A 22,155-nucleotide genomic window follows, 5' to 3' on the forward strand; every position below is an offset into this window, starting at 1 on the left:
CCAATAACAAGGATTCTTCATAAAATCAGGAAAACGTATGGACAACCCTGACCAAAAACAGGACACTTGCCGACACTTGCATAACAACAATCTTCCTCCCGAAAACCTTTGAGAAAATGTTCTGTGGACTACCAGGACAAACGTGGAACATTTTGGAAGTTTTCCATCCAGATGCATCTGGCGTAAAACTAGCAGCAGCAATTGTAAAATAACATAAAAGCAGACAAAAAGAGGCTGTTTCAGGATCTAAACTTATTAATTCTGCTCTCAGAAAAATTCAGCCATTAGTTTGTGCCTCAAGTTCAGCACAAAAAGGTGAAGCACCAACATTTGAATTTAACTTTACTAAGAAAAATGTCTCCAAACTTGATTAAACACCAGGAGTGATTTATTCAGACAGATGAAGATATTCTTTAACTTATTGTCTCAAATTACAAACATGTTTAGGTTGAATCACAGTAACAAATGGCATAGTGGATGGATCTTATCAGACAATACAACACAGCTCTTTTTAAAAGAAACCCAAGTCCCTTATTAGGGATCTAACACCATTTACCAATAATTTACACAAGATCATTAAAGTTTCCAAAAGTACTTACTCTTTAAGAAATAAAACATTTAAAATTGGCTTCTGACAAACAGAAAATTGGCTGCCTTAAGGAGTAATTTACCTAAATTACTGAAAAATCTTCAGTTTTAAATCAAAAGTTTGGAACAACTGCACAGAGTTTGGATTTACCCGTTTCAAGGCCAACCCTACAGTATAAGGCACATTAGCGTTGCAGGTTAAAATCGTCCTTCGTTTACAGTACATGAGGGCAGAGTTAGAGAGATAGTATGCAATCCAATAACTCATGGTGGTTCACTGGACGGACACGTTAATGCTGTAATAATAAAACTATTAAAAACATTAATATCAGAGCGGATTATGTAGTAGCATATAAACACTGATAATCAAGGTCACATTTTTTTAGATGTCCTACAAAGAGTGGAGTTCAGTCTAGCTGTAACTGAAAATGGACAGCAGAAAATGTGATTAAGATCAAGCATAGAAACATAAAAACATTTTTTTGTCTGACCGCCATGTGGTGACAAAACAAATTATCCTTCAAGTTTCTCTTCACATCTGGAAACGGGATGAAATCCCTAAACGATATGTCAGAAATAGACTGTGCGCAGCTTCAACGTGGAGTCGACAATCCGCTATGGATCACATGTGCTCTGGGTGGTTCTGCAGGCAGCTGATGAACTCCGACACCGGGTGGCCCTGGAAGCAGATCTGATACACGGCGTTGAACAGGGGGAACCTGTCCAAGGACAAAAGCCTTCAATGCGCGTCTCGTTAGCGCAGTTTTAAAAAAATAGAACAGTGCAGGAAGAGGCAAAAGTCCCAATGTTTTTATATGAAACCTCCACCCAAAGAATAAAAAAAATATAATATAATCCAGGGAAAACCTTCAGTTGATCATAAATTAATGAAGTACATTCATGCAGAAAGATAAAATCACATCTACAAAGTATTAATGGAAGTTTAAATAGAGTTTGTAACAATGAAACAAGTGACAATCATTCTTCACCTTCCTTCTCGACTTACTTATCAACCAGGTTTTTGTGCTTGAGGATGAGATAAACCTCAGCAGCTGTTGCTGGTCCCTGCAGCTTCTGCCCTTTCAGCATCTCCTTCTCCAGTTCCTCGATGGACTGAGCCAAACATGCAACAGCAAATGCAAAAGTTTGTTTAAAAAAAAGAGCAACAAGACCCACAAAGCTGCAACCAGCAGTCAACATGAAATAACCTGTCGGCTACTATTCATCTAAATATCACCCAAAAAATCATTTAGTAATTAAAGTGTAGTTACATATTTTGTACAACTATTATACAAAGTGAATTTTTCAAATATTTATTTCTCTTAATTTGGATGATCATGACTCTGATGTTGGGAAAATTTTAATATCACATAAGAAGGATGAAAAAAAAAATAATAATATAGAATTGCAATGTAAGCATATAGTGGAAATCTCTCCACAACTCCTCCAGACACTGGAACCTTGATTTCCAAATGAAATCTCCTGAATGATAAAATTTTTTCCTTCCACTTAACTTTCCACCATTAGATGATTGGATCCACTCTGGACAGACAGATTCTTTAGCAATAACCTTTTATGGCTGACCCTCTGCATAAAGAGTGTCTTATGTACTGTGAAGTTGAATTACTGAACTAAATTAGCTTATAATTTATTGAGATTGATCTGTAGGATCCAGCCATTCACAGAAAACTCTGGCCAAAGTTTTCTTTAGCATTTCTATTTTGAAACAGCGACTTCTTAAAATCCTGGTTGGTACCTTCCAACATTTTTAAGGTTTACCGACAACCTGAGATAAACAGATGAAAGAAAATAACTAAAATATAAAGAAGCAAGACTATAACAATGAAATGTATACCTTTTATAAGACAGTTGTGAAAGTTTTCCTACTTAATAAGCTTTTTTTTTTAGAGAAATAAGACAAGTTTCTCACTTTCCCCGTCTTGACGAAAGCTTCAGCGACTCTGCGGTTGCGGCCGCCATAGCAGGTCGTGATGAGGTCGGCCACGCCGCAGCTCTCCAGGAAGGTCGCCGAGGAAACCGGCCCGACTTTGCAGAAAATCTTGGCGAAAGCAATCATCTCCATCAGGCCCAGCCTGATCACCGCCGCCTTCGTGTTGTCCCCGAAGCCCAGACCATCGGAGAAACCTGCGCCCACCGCAACAATATTCTGCACAACAAAGGAAGAGGGGAGCGTCAGCAAACCCCGCAGGTGGAAATAAAAACCTGGAGACACACCTGCGAACTCTGCAGACAATCTGGAGAATTAATGACATTCAACTAATCCGTCCCATCAGTGAATGAACGAGCTTCATCATCTTTCTCATTAAATCCGCAGCATTAATCACATCCCTTTATTCCTCTGAGCTTTTTGGAGATTATAACCTCAGTCTGGCTAAATTGGTTTCCTTCTCCCTTTTATCCACACACACCTACACCGTGCGTTTCTCCTCCAACGAAGCTGTGCGTGAATGTTTGAGCACTGCAGACCCAAACATCCACCAAAACTACCAACTCAATATTTGCTAGACAGAAGCAGAGCTCTTATGAAAATCTAAAGGTCACATTGAAGAGCAGATTCTGAAATAGACTGCTAAAAAAAAACCCAGATTCTGTGAGGTTCAAAACGTAAAATAGTGTTTCTATATTTTAAAACATTTACACACTGGCCCTGCCTGAACTAACAGGAACATTTTGCAAAAAGTGACATTTTCTCCTGCCTCTGTGAACCTTTTCTCCACATACAAATGCAGATTTTGAGGAGAAATGTTGAGATTTCTTACTATTTCTTTTTGCAGAGTGTGTGTTTTCCACACAGACTGAACAAACAAAGAGTTTTACAATCAATAAAGTACTGACCTACTTCTTATGTGCCCACAATTGCAGTCTTTGTTAGAAACAACCATAACAATGGGTTTTGCAATAACATGCACTTTCAAAACTCCCTCAACATTAAATATGATGAATGTATTGATTGGAAGAAAAGATCACACTGTGACAAAGGAAATGACGGTTCAGACAGCAACCTTTTTCAATTTTGTACTTTTGCATCTCCTAAAACAATTCATACCCTTAAGCTTTTTGATATTTTGTTACAGTAAATCCCTAATAAAATACATTGAGGTTTTAGATTGTAATGCAGTAAAAATTGTGAATATTTTTGCAGGATGCTGTGAATTGTTTCTATCCAACGTAGCAGAATAAAATAAGAAGAACTTGTTTGAACTTCATGGTAAACAACGACACCTCAGCTTTTTCTGAGAGCTCACCTTAAGGGCGCCACAGATTTCCACCACATCGTATTCCTCCACTACTGTAACTCTGAAGTTGCTGGTCTGCATGAGCTCCTTCAGGAGAGTCCCGTGGTTTTTATTCTTACAGCCTGCAAGTTTGAAAGAAAGACAACTGGCTGTGTTAAAGGTGACATGTTATGCTTCCATGAACAGGTTAGGATAGGTGTGCTGGTTGTACAAAACATGTTTGTTACATTTAAATACAAATAAGCAGCTACTGTCCACGCCCCCCAACTCAACGTTTAATCTGAAAATGGCTGCAAACAGATGCCCAATTATACAACTCTCAGTGTATTTATAAGCCTGGCTTTACTTGTGCTTGCACCAGGCTAAGCATAGCTTATTTAAGTTTTTTTTTAATGTTTGTACTTTGTAAGACTTTATAGTTGGTGTTCAGATATCAATCTTCCAATAACACATAATTATCAAGGGATATTTTCAAATTTCCAGTCGACTTTAAACATTTTTTAACTTAAAAACACGACGGGCCGCTGGATGAACGACCGCTGAGTGCTCCAACCACCGGGCTTGGCAAGTTCTCCAGGGGAACCCTTGGATTGTATATCTTTGAGAAGCAGAAGTAGAGCCTCCTGCACAACCGACAAGAAAGCAGCAAGTGGTTTCTAAATGGCAAGTCAACAAAAACAACACTTCTCCTTTCCAGCAGACATTGTGCAGCACAGACAGCGGTAAAACCAGATGACCAAATGCGTTGAAGCTCTGCTTGGGTTGCTAGGTGACGGGCTGGGCTCTGCTGGGGTTGCTAGGTAACAAGCAGTGCCTGCAAATTTGTGATGTTACACTCTGTAGGTTTTTGAGATTCATTTTCCAGACACCAATAAATTGTAGCTCCTTTTGATCCTCAAAGACACTTTGCATTGTAATCCATCATTCCCATTTATGCATGCACTCACATTAGCTTGTAGCTAAATGGTTTTTTTTAAGTGCTTGGGCTGTTTTTAGAAGCAGTAGAGTCCCAAATGGAAGTACAAAATGTGAATTTTGCACAATACGTCCTATTTAAAACAGAGACAGGCTGAATTTGTCAGTCCTGACTCAATATTCCCACAAGTATTAACTCTGCCTAAAGAGGTTTTGCTGGCAGTAAATCCTATTACAGACACACAAAGAGAAGAAATGACGAAGCAACAAAGCAAAATGTTAAAAAGGTCAAATTGAGAATGCGCAGCCTCATTGCCAGTAGTTCATCAGGCTCACCAATAGTGGTTTCACAGAACTTCTCATCAGCAACCTCATTGGCAATGTTGGCTCCCATCAGCACGCTCATTGTGATGCCGAGGTTCTCCTGGATCACATCAGAGAGTCGAAGTTTCAGCCAAGTAAGACCTAAGGTGAAAGGTGAAACATTCATATCTGATTTTAAAATCCAGGCACAAAGAGCAAAGCCAGACCTTGATGAGGGATATTCCGAGCGCGTCGCTTTTAACCTTTCCCTTCATCGTGTCGCACACTTTGGCGATAAACTGGTGAGGGATCACAAACACCAAAATGTCTTTTATTCACTCTAATGAAAAGTGACGCTTTAAGATCAGATTGAAACATCTAAACAAGCATTTAGTTGATTAAAAAGCCCAAAGCTATATGGGGATTTGTCACCATGTTCTTTAACTTTAATGTACTATTATTTCTCAATATTTTTCAGGATGATAGTTCTGTTATTTTTTGACATGTTTATCTTTAATATTTGATTAATTTAAAATGATTAAATAATTAATTAGTGACCCATCTAATTAACTGTGGTTAAATATATGTGCATTAACTGTGACGTGTAGAAAATTATGTAGTACTTCTTCATTCATGTTTCTGTGATTGTGGCATTTCTAGCCCTCCATACTCTGATGATTACATGCAAATGTTAGAGATCAACGGTTTCTTACCACATTTGCTGGCAACTTGTGCCCAGGGAGGTACTTCACATTTTCATGGCTGGTGTTAATTATTTCAGTCAGCTTGCGCCCGTTCACAGTCTCCTCAAACACCCACATTTTTACTGTGTTGTCAAATTTGGGATTTTGAACAACATTGGCACCAACAATCTTGGCAATAGCAGAGCCCCTGTGTGATTAACAATTACAAGTTAGTGTCTGACCTACGTTGTGTATATGATAAAACCTCTATGGCTTCTCTTTAGACTTCACACTCCGTTCTCTGACCTGCACAAACCGAAAGGCTGATCAAAAGATGAACTGATTTTGTTCTAGTTTTTTGGTTCTCGAAGTCTGGTGCAACTAACCACTGGTGGTACTCAGAGGAAACTCTTAGTTATTTTCCAGGTAATTATGAAGGAGTTATCTATTGTGTAACATTAACAAAAACGTAAGAGAACACCTCGTATAAACTGAACTGCTATCACACCCAATTTAACACTGATTTTCTTTCAAGTACAAATAAGAGAGATCTGCTTGAATGTCATGCTAACAAAGAATAGCAAAAAAACTTAATAGTGCGTTTTGCTCTTTTCAATTTCCAGATACACAAATGAACATAGTCAACTTTGTGTATCAGAGAGTTACATTAATGACTTAATCATTACTGGTTTTTGAGGTCGGAGTTGGAGAGAAACGTCTCACATTTAGATATATTTTTGGTTAATTTTTTCAACATGACATAATTGAATCTCATTATCCAAATAATCATACACGGCTAGTGATTACAAATTTTTGATTCCTTTTTTGTGATTTGCAATTTTACAGACAAGGCAGCCATTTTGAATTTTTAAATCAGAATTGGTGAGAAACCTCTGAATTTCCCACTCTGAATTTTAACCCCCTTAAGAATTTTTCAGTTAATTTTTCTAACCACTTGTTAATTTCAAGTTCAGAGTAAAAAAAATATTGCAGGATTAAAACTAAATCCTCTATTTATTCATTATCAGTGGATAAGACACTTCTCTTTTTGCTTCTCTTTAATTACCACAAAGTGTATTCACGGCAGCCATGTTGGATTTTGAGGTCATTGGGGAAAACCTGTGACTTTACTAGGAAGTTTGTCTTCTAACCTTTCTGCTAAATGTTCTTCAAACCTGGAAATTTCAGCAAAATAGAACGTATACTTAAACAGGAAAATTTTGACTTTTTTTTTTTTAAGTGGCCCTAACCATCGTCAATATTTAAAACCACATCCCCCATCTAATAATGCAATGATTTTTGTTCTGAAAATTGTATGGCGTTCTCTTATAAAATTAGACATTTTTTAAGAATAGCCAAATTTTAATAGTTTCATTCTTATAATTATCTGGATGAACACTAGAATTCTGCATAAAAATTGTTTTACATTTTTAAAAGATGTGCTACATTCTTAGCAATAAATAAATAAATAAATCTAAGAGAAATAAATTTGGGTTGGAATAGAAACTTAAGGTTTGAGCCGATTTTATTAGTAAATACAGAGCAACTGCTTTCTTAATTTAAATTGTGTTATATTTCTTTTTAAAAAAGTCAAGTCTACACGTTGAGTTTAATGTCCAAGATTTATGAATGGACAACTGGCGTTGAGAACAAGCTAAGCTAATGCACACTTGTTATGGCTAACTTCAAGGGCAAAAAACATCCCAGTAATCGTGACTGACATGCGGTCAGTGTTTTTGAAAACTCAGCCAGTTTCTCAGCATGTGACTGAAAGCAGCTGCTGTTCCTGCTAACGAAGCGTTTTGCAGCAGCGGCAGGAGGTTACTGACGGGCTCAAGATCCATTCACCTTCCCCACTGCAGAGTACTGCTAGTTAGCGACACTAGAAACTACGTGTCAGCTGTGACGCCGCGCAGGGAACCTGACGCATCCTGACAGCCCGTCACATAAACACATCAACTTGCCAGTTTCCGGAGCCCACGATGCAGACTTTCTTCGGAGCTGCCATTGGTGAGGAGATGCGGCGCTGAGTCCCGGAGGTGAAGCTGGAGCTGCACGGACTGCAGTCCTGTTATGAAACAACTCTCTGTTTTTATTGGCCTGTTCGCGGGGGGAGACACCGGCCCGCCCCCATTCAAGCGAGGGCTGAGCCTGGCGATTCATTCAGGGGGCAAAGGTTAGCAGATTAAAGGTCCGACTGCGAGTATTTACTGTGGAAAACTCCAATGTCTTATTAGGGGTTTTACACGACAAACATTTGGCTGCACAGTTGGACAGTTACACTGCAAAAACACAAAATCTTACCAAGTATTTTTGCCTAATTCTAGTGTAACTAAATTAAGACACAACCAACTTACAGGTACCTGTTCAGCAAGATATGGGAGCTTGTTTTAAGTACTGTAAATAATTCTTTAATATTGACAAAAAAGTACAAGTTCCACTGGTTGATTGTTTATCTTGTAACAAATGAAAATGTCTTGTTACAAGTAAAAATAATCCTCTAATAGAACAAGCACATTTTCGTCAATATTAAGGAATTACTGACTTGAAACAAACTCCTATATCTTGCTGAAAATTTACTTGTAAGTTAGTTTTGTCTTATTTCCAGTAGACTAAGATATTTGCACAAGTAACTAGAAAAAAAATATTTGGTAGAATTTTGTGTTTTTGCAGTGCAGATCAGGTCAGAGTACCCAAACATTGTGCTCAGGTCAAAGTAGCACTACTTCAACATATTTTTACTCAAGTAAAAGTAAAAAGTATCCAAGAAATTAACTCAAGTAAGAGTATAAAAGTACAAATGCTACTCAAGTACAGAGTAAGTGATCAAAACTTTAATCATTTAATAATTAAAAATTACACAAAGAGAAGGAGCAAAATGTAAAGTTATGTGAAAATGTTATAGAATAGAATAGAAGTACTTTATTCATCCCAGCAGGGAAATTAATAAAGTACTTCTATTCTATTCTATTGGTATTTTAAAGATCAAAATGAAAGTTATTCATATAAAATCTCATTATAAAATAACAAAATTAGACAAACATTTTTCCAAATCAATTTCTTTCACTCTAAAACTTATGAAACGTTAACAAAAAATCCAGGTTTGTGTCTGGTGAAGTTTTACTTAAAACAAGGTTTTTTTATTCAGTGAAGTTATTCACAGTGGGTCATATAATAATGTCCAGAAAAAGCAGAATGTTTTGTTATATGAATTAGCATAATTAATTGAAGTTAGTAGAAGTAGTTAATCACCGAAAAATGTGAGTTGGATCTTAATAAGTGAGAATGCAGTAACGCAGTCTCAGACTAGAAATATTTGTCTGTGTTCAGTTTCTGGAAGTTAGGAATTTAGAATATGCTCAACTGCAGTTTGGCCTTGGGAAATACGAAACTGTTCGGTAGATATTTGGGTTTGTGTTAGAACAGAACTTAAAGTGTGACTCTAAATCTAACATTTATTTTGACTCAAAGATGTTGAGCAAATTCCTTGGTCAAAAACAACCATGAAAACCTGCTGTTCTCTTTATCTGGTTGTTTAAATTGCTTTTTCAGTATCAGTAACATCCTCTGTTTACTGAACAGCGAGCCATTCTGATTTACTTCCAGCATTTGTCTGCCTTTTACCTAAATAAATTGTAGCAAACCCATTAGAAGTCAGAAACATCTCTGTGGGATAAAACTCTTGGTCCGGTGGCTTCAGACAAAATAAGACGTTGTTGCATAAGGTCTGGACAGCAAGCAGAAGAGGCCACGCAGGAAGGAACTGGGCTCAGCAGTCTGGTCTCTGAACACAAGAACAATGTGAGAAAATCCACCTTACTTTGCTGGCAAAAGGTCATGAAACTCAGTCACACTTTTAATATGCTAAAGTACTTCCTCTATGAGTATTTTGGAGAAGTTTAGGAGCTAGTCTGTGCTAAAATAAACCCAGCGCATAAACAGCACTAGTACAACAGGGCCATGGTCACTGCAGTATTTACATCGAGTTACAGCCGATGGTTCGTTTGTGCCGGATGCTACCACAACACAGCTACACATTCCCGTTTCCTGCTGAAGCTTGCACACAGAGCTCAGGGAAGATACAACATTTAAGATGTAAACAGAACAGTAAGTCATGAGCATGCACCATGAAACTCACATGTTCTAAGGCAGCATCTTCCGTCTTCCCCCTCATCCGCTTCACTTTCCACGACCTAAACAGGCAGGACAAACTGTGCAAATGTCGTCAGGCATACTGCAAGCAGACGGAGGACACAAATGATTGACGTGGACGACAATTTTTAAGACACCTGCTGTGCACTGATACATGCAAGTCAGAGCCCTAGAAGAAGGAAAAGCACATTCAGTAAACTCATCTTCGTTGATGTGATCGCTTAGTGTTACATTGACTGGAGGGAAATGAATAAAACAAATATAAACATTTAGAACTTTCCCATAAAAATCTTTTTGCTGTTGTTGTTCTGAGATTTACAGAGTTAAACTTGAGTTTGTAGGGGAAGATTTGCACTATGTGACATCTTCTAATATAATCTGGTAAATCTCAGTTTTATGTGACAAATATTGATTTTCACTCAATATCTGATTGCTTGGTCTGATATGTAAAATTTTGGAGCTGAAATTAATAAACAATACACTTATACAGTAAATATAAGCCTTACTAAAAGTACTCTAAATTTGGACAGCACTTCTGAACAACATCCTGTTCTGTATTTATTGCAGCTTAAATTTGCCTTTTATAGCTTGATCTAGTTTTTATTGATTTGCCAATTTAATGATTGTTAAAGGTGCACCATTTGCAAGTTTATTTGATGTGACAACATCAAATAAATCACTGTGTTTTTAACAAGCCCCATGGTACAAAAAACATAATCTGAGACAATTTAATGCCAATAAAACACTGAGACCACAGGTAAAGGTAAACCTGCAGTACAGGTGGAAGTTGCCTTTACAGAGATTCATTGTGAGGACATAGTTGATCTCCATCAATGGTCGACTGCCTTGGGGCGTTGCATGGCACAAAATATAAGCTGCTAATGTGGAAACTTTTAGCAGAGCTAATAAGCAGAAACAGGGAAAATATCAGTCAAAACCTGAAACAGACTGAACTGCTCTGCCAGAGTTAACAAGTCATCTTTAATAAATCTACTGCTGCAAGTCTGTTTTGAGCCATAAATTTACAAACAGAAACAACATTCCTTCACTCCAATCAAATTTCTTCATTTCAAACAAAAATCTAAAGTTTACAACAGAGACTGGAAGAAAAGCAGAAAGCTTGCCAGCCTGTGAACTTTCACAGAGATTCAAGCGTTCATGCAGCTTGAAAATAACAACTTGGCATTATATTTACACACACTAATGAAAAGAGCTGTTTTGATCATCACAAAGCAAATAGAAAAGAAGACACAGCTTTTCTGTTTAATATACTTTGGATAAATAAATCATCAATGTTCATATGTAGAGGAAACTGAGACAGAGAGCTAGTCTGTGCTAAATAAACCCAACGCAAACAGCACTAGTACAACAGGGCCATGGTCACTGCAGTATTTACATCGAGTTACAGCCGATGGTTCGTTTGTGCCGGATGCTACCACAACACAGCTACACAGTCCCGTTTCCTGCTGAAGCTTGCACAAAGAGCTCAGGGAAGATACAACATTTAAGATGTAAACAGAACAGCAAGTCATGAGCATGCACCCGCAGAGCTCACATGTTCACAAAGGGCAGCATCTTCCGTCTTCCCCCTCATCCGCTTCACTTTCCACGACCTAAACAGGCAGGACAAACTGTGCAAATGTCGTCAGGCATACTGCAAGCAGACGGAGGACACAAATGATTGACGTGGACGACAATTTTTAAGACACCTGCTGTGCACTGATACATGCAAGTCAGAGCCCTAGAAGAAGGAAAAGCACATTCAGTAAACTCATCTTCGTTGATGTGATCGCTTAGTGTTACATTGACTGGAGGGAAATGAATAAAACAAATATAAACATTTAGAACTTTCCCATAAAAATCTTTTTGCTGTTGTTGTTCTGAGATTTACAGAGTTAAACTTGAGTTTGTAGGGGAAGATTTGCATTATGTGACATCCTCTAATATAATCTGGTAAATCTCAGTTTTATGTGACAAATATTGATTTTCACTCAATATCTGATTGCTTGGTTTGATATGTAAAATTTTGGAGCTGGAATTAATACACAATACACTTATACAGTAAATATAAGCCTTACTAAAAGTACTCTAAATTTGGACAGCACTTCTGAACAACATCCTGTTCTGTATTTATTGCAGCTTAAATTTGCCTTTTATAGCTTGATCTAGTTTTTATTGATTTGCCAATTTAATGATTGTTAAAGGTGCACCATTTGCAAGTTTATTTGATGTGACAACATCAAATAAATCACTGTGTTTTTAACAAGCCCCATGGTACAAAAAACATAATCTGAGACAATTTAATGCCAATAAAACACTGAGACCACAGGTAAAGGTAAACCTGCAGTACAGGTGGAAGTTGCCTTTACAGAGATTCATTGTGAGGACATAGTTGATCTCCATCAATGGTCGACTGCCTTGGGGCGTTGCATGGCACAAAATATAAGCTGCTAATGTGGAAACTTTTAGCAGAGCTAATAAGCAGAAACAGGGAAAAATATCAGTCAAAACCTGAAACAGACTGAACTGCTCTGCCAGAAAGTACTAGCAGCTACTTACTTACTCTAACCCGACTTTAACATGTTCTGGCGGCAAATATGGTAACTGCTGTCATCACCGACAAGCTCATCACTATCAGCAACACAAACTATTTATTTTTCTTCACTTTGTATGTAGTAAAACACTTAAGAAACACACTGACTGACTAGCAGAGGTTGTGTAGTATTAAATGTATGAACGATTTTATGAGATAGACACTGCCACATGTGGAATAAATAGTTTTCTGCTACAGATATTCCTGCGTTTTGAAGACAAATTCCCAGTGTTGGACTTTGAAATGGGAATTAGGGAGAAACTTTCCTCTTTCCTGAATATTGACTTCATTTGACCTCCAGACTATTTTTCTAGTTGGGAATGGAAATGTTTGACTTTGAGTGAAAATTTAAAGTATTGTACCACTAATCTGGTTCCAACCAAACATACAATGTTTATTAATAACATTTTTTTTTTTATTATTTAACAAACTGAAAAAGTCTAGTTCTACCAGAGGAACAGGGAGGGTTCTCTTATAATAAGTTAATCTTTTTCTCTACACTTTCCCCTGGTAAAGTTGTGTAAAAACCCTTAAAATAAATTCATCTACAATTGCGGAAGCATAATTTCCACACTGAACATTTGAGAAAAATCCAAACTTTAATTGGATTACGTTTAGCCAGAGAGTAAATACACCCACTAGTTAGTGTATTAAACAAAAATAACAGCTGAAACAATTGCTATAAAATAATTGTAATTGAAACATTTTTATAGGTGCTACTTTCTTTAGTTGGTCCTCAATTTTCTTAGCCACTCTTCAAGAAAATTAACCTTGAAGGAACATGTCGTCCAAGTGAAATAGAGGACGTTTGTTTAACCATTAGATGACTTCAGAAGGTTTAAGTTAAAGGAAAGATATTGCATTTAGAATCACAAAAAGATCTAGAACAAGTTTGTGACTCAGCTTTTTTGTTCTGTTTGCCAAAATACAATATATCATCGTGTTAATAGTGTTGATTTTGTTATAACTACAAAAGTTGAAATGTTTTTTGAAAGAGAAGAGCCTTAACTAAAATCTTGCACCTCCTAACAGATTTATAGCCACGTATATTTCACCGTTTTCCAGTTATTTAAAAATCACTTTACTGACCGTAGTTTAGTAAATATCATACCGTCAGTTTAGCTTGGTCTGTAAATTCATAGTGGTGCTTTTGCACTGGAAGCTGAGGTAGTACAGTGTTTTGGCAGAATGCACTGAGTTTATCAAGGGCTCTTAAGATGAGGATGGAGGACAGGAATATAAAAATTTATTTTTTGGGGGGGTGGGTGGATAAATAGGGAAAATAAAGGCAACAGGACTAGTGCAGAACTGAGAAAATTCTTGCAAATGAACAATCATTTTACATAAAGCCTAATCACGCTGACAGATAAACACAGCACAGCACACATTATGAACCTTCAAGGAGCCGATGTCCGCTTCGCTGCTCCTGTCTTTAAAGGATGTTTCAGATGACCATGCAGTTGATCTGACCAGGTTGGTCTCTGGTTTCTGCAGGCCAGCTGACTGCCTGCGTGACCGTCTGCTGCTGTTGGCTGCCTGACCGTGTTCACAGAGTTAAGCCCAACCAGGCCCAGTTCATTCATCCTCACACTGTCGCAGTAGCAAAGTCCAGGCAGAGGCTCGCTCCTCCAGACGGCGGCAGAGGCTTAATGAAAGTTACTGACGTGACACTTGACGTCGTCCAAGCTCAGGACCGTTCCTTGGTCGGTGCTGTTGTGCTTGTGCTTCTTATCGGAGCAGCCACACAGCTTGTACTTTATCACCTGGAAGGATTAAAAACAAAAGTCTCAACCAGAGCAACAGCAGAAGTTCAAAACATCCCAATGGCTATGGGATTTTTTTTGTTGTTTTTATTCCAAATAAAAGCAAACATTTTTCTCTGTTTTTACTGAGTCTAAATAAATCAATAACATTAATACAAATCACAATAGATAGCACTTAAAAAAAATCAATATGTAAGGAAAGGAAAGACTTTAGCTGCTCAATCTTTCTTAAACAAAGTTGGTGAGTGGTTACCTAGCAACTCACTCCCACTTTGGTTACCTAGCAACATCTTGTTGAGTAACTGGCACAGCAGCTGTTTAAGATTTCGCCTCATAACTGCTTAAAAGTAAAGAAAACAGCAGCAAGGAGTGAAAACTGTGGATATAACCAGCTTGGGAATATTTCAGACATTTAAAACAAAAAACGAAATAATTATCGATATCGACCGATACGAAACGGTTATTTTTCAGCCATATCATCCACCCCTCTGTAACGTTTACATGATTTGCTTTTGTTTTGACCATCTGATTGTTGCATTCTTATTTAAACTTTCTCACCTCATACAGGTAGTCAAAAATCTCCAGAATACTCAGTATGCTCGCACCAATAAAGAGTCCCATCTGACCACCAATATCACCTAGAGTAAGAAGAAAGAAAATTATCCACAATGCTCAACCCAAGAGAGTACACAATGTTTGACAAAACGTAGAAATACCTAAAAGTCCGGCCACTTCATATGCTTTTTTCTGTTCAATAGTTTCATAATTCAGAGCCTCAAAGAAGATGTCTAAAACCAAAATGTTGTCCCTGTTGAGATAAGATGAGCAAATAATGACGTAAATTCTCCGTTAGATATCAAAATGTACAGCTACATGTTAAAAAATTACTATATCAGCGAAACAAATATTATTGAAGAGTTAATTTTTAAAAAGTAAGTAAGGAAAGATCAGAAATTCTAGATGTTCATAATAGAGTGTAAAGTATTTTTTCCTGTTAATTTTATTCATCATTGCTTAGAGCTGAGGAAAAACTAAAAATCAGCTTCCCTGAGACTTTGAAAAATCTATATTTATAATATATTTGTGATGTATTTATTTTTAAATAAGCAATAAAAAGAGGATTCTTGATAAAGAAATATTATGCTAAGGCCCAAGATTAGGGTGAAGAATGCTGATTTGAAAGTTGTCTGGAAGGAAAACCTGTAGCAGAAGAAGAGGCACTAGCAACAGTGATAAATGCAGGATTTTGAAGTCCATTCAAAAGCTTTTTCTGAGAAATTTAATGTTAGGTTTTCTTAATTTCTAAGCTTTACGTTTTATATTGTTTTAGTGAAATAAATTAAGAAATTATTTTCAAATTCATTGAGATGCACCTGTATTTTCTTTTCCAGGTTTTATTGGATTTTTATTGGACCATGTCCTGTGATAAGCGACCCAACCTCTGTGATTTGACCCCAATCAGGTCATTTGGAGTTTAGACTCAGAGACAGGTTTAGTTGTTGTGACAGTAAAAAAGTAATTTTCAGATTTAGAACTTCCCGTTGAACAAAACAAACAAACCCAGGTGCTTTATTTGCATTTTAAAAAAGTGAAAACCCAAAGAAGTATTTGTAGTTTTTACTTACTTAATGTACTGCTCTGTTTTGTTGTATTTCTTTGCCAGATACTTGGCCGAGGCCTTGCTGGGGATCTTAACGAAGGACAGCTCCTTGCTGTACCTGGTCATGTTGCACGGCGTCTCACACACACAGAAATCGTTGTCTTGTTCCACCAAGAAATCTGGGGGGAAGGGAGACAAGGCTCAGTCTGACCTTTGGATCAGTTTGTGGACTGGCAGATTTGCTGTGCGAGTGTGTGGGTGGACTGGAGAAACTCATGCTGTTAAGTGCAACAAATGGTGGGGCCTCCCTCATTCTGGTGTAAAAAAACACTAATCCTCAACACAAACCTTGCCCTCACACACCTCTTGACATTTTCATATATTGTGATGTTACAAGAACAATCTTCAATGTGATTTAGTAGGATATATTATTTTATGTGATAGAGCAACATGGAAGGATAGACGATGACTTTTTAAAGTTAGGGAAAAAGTTGTGGAAAAGTTTAAAGCTGCAGTATGTAAACTTTATAAAAAAAAGACAGACAATCTGTGAAAAAAAATAATAATAGAGCTCCTTCCTGTTCTCTGATTACTATCTATAAACAACTGACCAGGGCCAGGAGGTGGGTCTTAGCGCTATCAATCATCCCTCTGTGTGGCGCTGCTCGTTGCCCCATTATTTTCCCCCTTGTTCTATGAATGCTCGGGCTAGTTAGCACAGCCACTGATCACGGCGGATAAACGGTTTTCCTGTAACGGTAAGATGTTTCTCCACCGTTAGCACACTTAGTAGTGAGTAGACGAGGATGATTGACAGCGTTAAGACCCTCCTCCTGGCTCTGATTGGTTGTTTTTGGTCAGATGGTAATAGTATCTCATGGTGAAGATGGAGGAAATTGATCTCTTCACAGATTATCTGTCTCATCATACTGTCACGACATGGTGACAATCTTAACAAATATGTAAAAAAAAACATGTATTTCATAGGAGCTACATACTGTAGTTTTAAAGCAACAACACAGTTTATTTTCCAAAAATCACAAACATTATCCCTTAGGTGACACATGGTGGTGGTAGTGATGCTGTGGGATGTTTTTCTTTAGTAAAGTGAAGCTAATCAAACCTAATGGGACAACAAAAACCAAAACTATTCAGGAAGAAATGCCGTAAGAGACTGAGAAAGAAGGTTTAACTTAAAAAATGACAACAACTCTGGATTTCTTGTTTAAGAAAAAGAAGAAAAAGACACATAACCTTGTATTATTAAAAGTTATTTGTGTTTAGAGTAAAATCGTATATCCAAATATCATCTACCAACTGTTTTGCAAAGACAAATGAGCAAAAATTTCTCTCCTTAAATGTGAGGAGTGAGTGAAGACAAAAGATTTTTTACTTAATTTGAAGCAAAAAGTTGCTCTAAAAAGTATCGACTCAGCGGGGCTGGATACAAATATTTTTTGCACAGATTATATTTATAAAATAAAGTTATCTTTCCATTTAATTTGTTTGGATCTATCTCATAAACAGAAAAACAAAAACTAAAATCAGAGTGAGAGGAAATGCTTTGGTGGTGCATTTTGAAGCCTTAAAATGCAAACATGTTCTGAAGTGCATCTCTGCAGGAAGGTAACCTTTCTTACCAAGAGCTGGGTCAGCACACTCTTTGTACATCTGAGGGGTGCAGAAGGAAGCGTCGCCTGCAGCACAAGCAACACACACATGAATGCATTCTTCTTTTCCCCTTTTCCAAGCATCCACAGACATGTATTGATTTAACTTCAATGCCGCAGATGTCCTACCAGGCATGTGCACCATGCGGCAGTTGCAATTGTCCACCAGGTAGCGCGTCTCGCAGTCTATGCGGCAGGCGGTGATGCTGTAAGTGTCAAAGAAGTCTGAATCCATGGGCGTCACCTTACAGTCTCCCCAGGGCGGAGGAAGATATATGAGCTGTAATGACAACAAACACGTCTAGTCTTCATAAATCAAATGAAACCTTTAGAAGCCGAGAATGAAGCAGCTTGAAATATGAGGAGGATTAAATAGTAGGTAAAGGAAAGAGCAGGATGGACCAAACGTAGGCTGCAGAAATCGATTAAAATGAAAAATCAAGGAAGTAAAACAGTAAGACAAAACGGGCTGCTTGGTTTTTACTCTGAATGCTGCTCTGAAGAAGTTAAGATTAATACCATGTAGTGTCATTTTTTCTTATACATAATCTCAGGTTATCTGATGAAAAATAAAGCAAAATGTTTGTTGTATTTGACATACATTTCTCTTAAATGCTGCTAGTTAGTTTAATAATTGATTTCTGGTGGAAAAACTAAAAAGATGAGATGCTGTAGATGCTTATTTATCAGAAAATGTTCAGATTTTAAATCTATGCAACTATGCAAGAAAAACACCAAATCAAACCAGCAAAAACTATTTTTGCATCAATTTTCCTATATTTTTGTTTCTCATAGTCAAACAATGTCTGTAAATGGGAACTGCAAGCACACACTGACTGGCAGGGCAAAATTACCAATATTTCAAAATTATTTATCATTTGGTAAAAGTGTTAAAGCTGAACTTTGCAGACAGGAAAGTGTATGCAGATTAGTACTTCATTAAATAAATAATATCTTCTTTGTTGTTGGGATTTTGACTCAGTATTATAAAAACTGATAAAAAACGTAAAGAATTAAAAATTATGTCCGATTTAGCATTGATTTTTGAAGACAAAAGTTTTGTCTCTGTTGAGTTTGTTTGGTGTGTTTAAATGCTTCAGGGCTGGGAATCAAACTAATTGATTGGTAGACGACTGATATGCTCCAGATATTGGTCGCCCATTACATTATCAACATGATCACCTGCACTGCATAGCAACAGAGGGTGTTTTAAGCTGCAATTTTCAAAGCTTTAGTATCTGGTTCATGTATACTCTTGTGCACATAACTTAATTTTACATGGCAAAAGGTGAAAAAAGGAGGCAAAAATCAAAGTTCCAGACTCTAGAGTTTGTACCCGCTGTTCCTGGCAGGACACAAACGTCTGGAATCCGGGTGAAACACCAAATCCGAGTTGGTCGATGAAGGACGGCTCTTCCTGACTGTGGATCTGAACTTTGATCCCAGCTTCAAAGGAAGTCTCATCTGAGGTGAGACAAAGGTGAAGACAGTGAGATAACTGATAAGAGATGGTGCATCAAGGCTAGAAAAAGGAGTCAATTTACACCAAAAACTCTTTTACCAGAGAAAACTTTGAAAATTTTAATTAATACCAGAAATTTTCTGGAAAAACAACACATTTCTAAGGTTTAAAAGTTGAAATTTTGGTAAAAACAGAACGTAGAAAAACCAACAAAATTTTGAGATTGGTCTCAGGAAATTTCTAGAAAAAACAAGGAAATTTTTGAGTTTGAAATGTTGAAAACTTTCTAAAAAACTTGAGATTAAACTCAGACATTTTCTGGAAAAACAAGAAAATTTCAGCGTTCAAAAGTCAAAGATTTCCAAGGAAAGAAACTTTAAATTTTTTTAAAATTAATCTCAGAAATGTTCTAGAAAAAAAAAAAAACAAGGAAATTTCTAAGTTTGAGAAGTTGAGAATTTTCTAGAAAAAAGTCAGAGATTTTGACATTAATCAAAGATTTTCTAGAAAAAACAAAAAAGTTTTTGTGCTGAAAATGTGAGAAGAACTCAGAAATTTTGAGATTCATTTCAGAAACTTTCTAGAAAAAACAAGGAAGTTTTAAACTTTTGAATCATCAAACATTTCTGACTTTTGAGATCAAGAAATAATAATAATTAAACAATTCAACATCACCATTTCTGATGGGTTTTTTTCTTGCAAATGTCCAACTTTTCAAACTCATAAATAATCTTGTTTTTTGTAGAAAATTTCTGAGATTAATCTACAAATTTCTGAGATTTTTGGCAGTAACCTACTCTTTTTTGTTTTCTGTTCGATGGCCCTTTCACGCCAACCGAGGGATGGCAACGCTGACATGAGCCCTTTTGCCTGCACACACCCCAACTAAATGGATCCCTGACCTGTTTCTCCCCAGACTGGCAGGTATTCATCCTGTTGGATGTCCAGCATGAGCTCCAGACCGTTTCCCATGCCGCCTTTGGTGGTGATGAGCGGAGGATTCCCGTCTCCACCGGCGTTGAAGGTGTAGCATTTCCCGTAGCGAGTGAAGACCTAAAGTGACACAAAGGAAGTTCAGAAATTACATGTCATGCTTTTCCACTGGGGGTCAGTGTTGCACTCACTTTCTGGGGTTTATGTGTGTATGCGATTAGGTGTTGGTGATAATAACACGTATATGTATTTGACAGATAAAGCATGACAGAAACAGAGAGCGGAAAAACTGTTGCAGAAAGAGAAGCAGGAGGGAGAAAATGGTTAAAAGAAGGTGTTTTCTTTTCTTGTGGCTGTGTAAGTTACACAATCAACCCATCGAGGTGATGGAGACTGGCAGTCTGGTGATTTAACATTCCCTTGCTCGCTCTTTATGGCACTTATAATGGACCTGATGTTACCATGGAGACCAAGCATCCCAGCCAGGAAGAATGCTGCCTTAATTTTCAAGGAAAGCTGAGAGACAGATGTTAAATCGGGCTTCTGTGAAATAGGAACAGCACCCAATTTCATAGAAACCAAACAATATCAACGATCTAATGCAAGAGTCCTTCACTGCTTAAGTGCTGCGTGAGTCTCATAAACCAAGGCAGGGAGCGACGGAGAGTTGGGATGCAAAGTGAAGAAGACAGAGTGACAGCGGGAGTTTAGCCTCTGATGCAAGCTTTGGTTCGCCATTGTTTTTGGCACGGACTGACATATCTACGATTAGAGGGAGCAAGCCAAACAAGTAATTGCCAAGAAAGAGTTTGGATTTCGCTGCAGGCAGTTTAAACATTTGGGCCCATCTATCATGAAAAGTCAGGGAGGGACTGCTGCTGGTTGCAGCAGACGCAGACATCAATCTGAGGTGCATGGAGAAAAACATTCAGCGCTGAAAAGGTGATGGGAAGGCACATTAGGCCTCGGTATTTATTTTGGTTTTCAAGTGCTTCACACTGAAAATAAGCAAAAATGAAAATGTGAAGGGAGCATGAGTGCAGGACTGGGAGTAATTTGAGTTTATGTGCTTTCTGTCTTTTGAAAGCCCCACAAAAATATTCACACCCAGCTCGAAATGGGTTCAAACGGCTGAGTGCAGCAATTTTCACTGCAATTACAAACTGTGGTTTTAGCTCAGTGGCGTCGTTTTAGCACCAAACTGACGCCATCAATGCACCAAGCTCTCTGGTAAAGCTTAAAGTGTTTAATTCGCTGCACATTTGTAGTTTTCATGCTCCAAGGTGCAATTATACATAAAATAGATAAGTCTAAATGTGTATCTCTTCTAAATGTTTGAGTTTGCCTCAGTGCGAGTGCCGTCATTATATTGATTTAATGAGAAGCTGGTTGGACGCTGATAAGAAAGATGACCAAGGGAATTTATCATGTTAATACAAACTCCAAATTAACATCTTCACAAACCAGCATAATCTCCTCCAGTTTGTTTGCATCAGTTGTTTGCTTTATTTCTGCACAATTTATTAAGCTGATTGCACAAACTCACACAGTGGCAGTCATGCTCATTAAGTCCAATGAGAGGAATTTACAGATATTTCTGTGTCAGGTTGCAGTTATTCAGCCACAAACTAAGTAAAGGCATTTATTAATATTTTAAGTTTGATAAAAAACTTTTAATATCAAGGGAAGCTGCTTTAAACTAAGAAGCATCTGCAGAAATCACTTATTGATTCAGTCAGATGTTCTGCTTCAGGTCCATTTCTCTCTTAAATCAAAATGTGCTAGATTATAACAATTGTCTAAACTATAATATAAATTTATTGATAACTAGTAGTTTATAATTATTTCAGAATAAAAAATGAAGTATATGATTGGATTCACAATCCTCTGAGAAAACGCTGCAAATTACATTAATTCATAAATAAGATTTTTCCGTTAAACATGTAATATTTTGTTTAAATATCGAACATTTTTGGAATAAGTTTTGCACACTTTGCACGTTAGTTCCGACAAATATTGCGGTGCATTTTCTTCCACTTATTTTAATGCAGTCTCTCAGAAAATCACTCTGTCACCACTGACAGTCACTCTGGCAGCCTATTTTATAATTTCAGAACAATTTATATTCTGTGAAATCTTAAACAAAGCAACCAACCAATACAGAATACACAAATTTGTCATTTAGGATTTAAAACCTGACTTTTTGCATCGAAAATTTAACGCACAGACTTATTTT

At 37.2% G+C, this 22,155-nt stretch overlaps 2 protein-coding genes across 2 annotated transcripts in view; both read right to left on the reverse strand.

Annotated features, from left to right (window-relative positions):
- Positions 1-370: 370 nt before the first annotated feature.
- LOC122839163 (glycerol-3-phosphate dehydrogenase [NAD(+)], cytoplasmic-like) lies at positions 371-7,859 on the reverse strand. Its single transcript, XM_044130559.1, is given in 8 exon segments — positions 371-1,307; positions 1,595-1,701; positions 2,519-2,755; positions 3,855-3,967; positions 5,097-5,237; positions 5,290-5,391; positions 5,734-5,954; positions 7,711-7,859. Coding segments are annotated over 8 exon segments (1,062 nt in total). The 5' UTR covers positions 7,755-7,859; the 3' UTR covers positions 371-1,210.
- Positions 7,860-10,863: 3,004 nt separating this feature from the next.
- Positions 10,864-22,155, reverse strand: part of LOC122839152 (acid-sensing ion channel 1A-like) — an 80,145-nt gene continuing 68,853 nt past the window's right edge. Inside the window, exons 3-10 of the mRNA XM_044130531.1 lie at positions 19,889-20,039; positions 18,861-18,988; positions 17,654-17,804; positions 17,495-17,551; positions 15,880-16,033; positions 14,971-15,062; positions 14,813-14,892; positions 10,864-14,254 (exon numbers count right to left, since the gene is read on the reverse strand). Coding sequence (XP_043986466.1) covers positions 14,138-14,254; positions 14,813-14,892; positions 14,971-15,062; positions 15,880-16,033; positions 17,495-17,551; positions 17,654-17,804; positions 18,861-18,988; positions 19,889-20,039 — 930 coding nt within the window. The 3' untranslated portion in view covers positions 10,864-14,137. The remainder of the gene's footprint in view (positions 14,255-14,812; positions 14,893-14,970; positions 15,063-15,879; positions 16,034-17,494; positions 17,552-17,653; positions 17,805-18,860; positions 18,989-19,888; positions 20,040-22,155) is intronic.

Source organism: Gambusia affinis, linkage group LG01 (assembly GCF_019740435.1).
Source record: "Gambusia affinis linkage group LG01, SWU_Gaff_1.0, whole genome shotgun sequence".
NCBI classification, from domain to species: Eukaryota; Metazoa; Chordata; class Actinopteri; order Cyprinodontiformes; family Poeciliidae; genus Gambusia; species Gambusia affinis.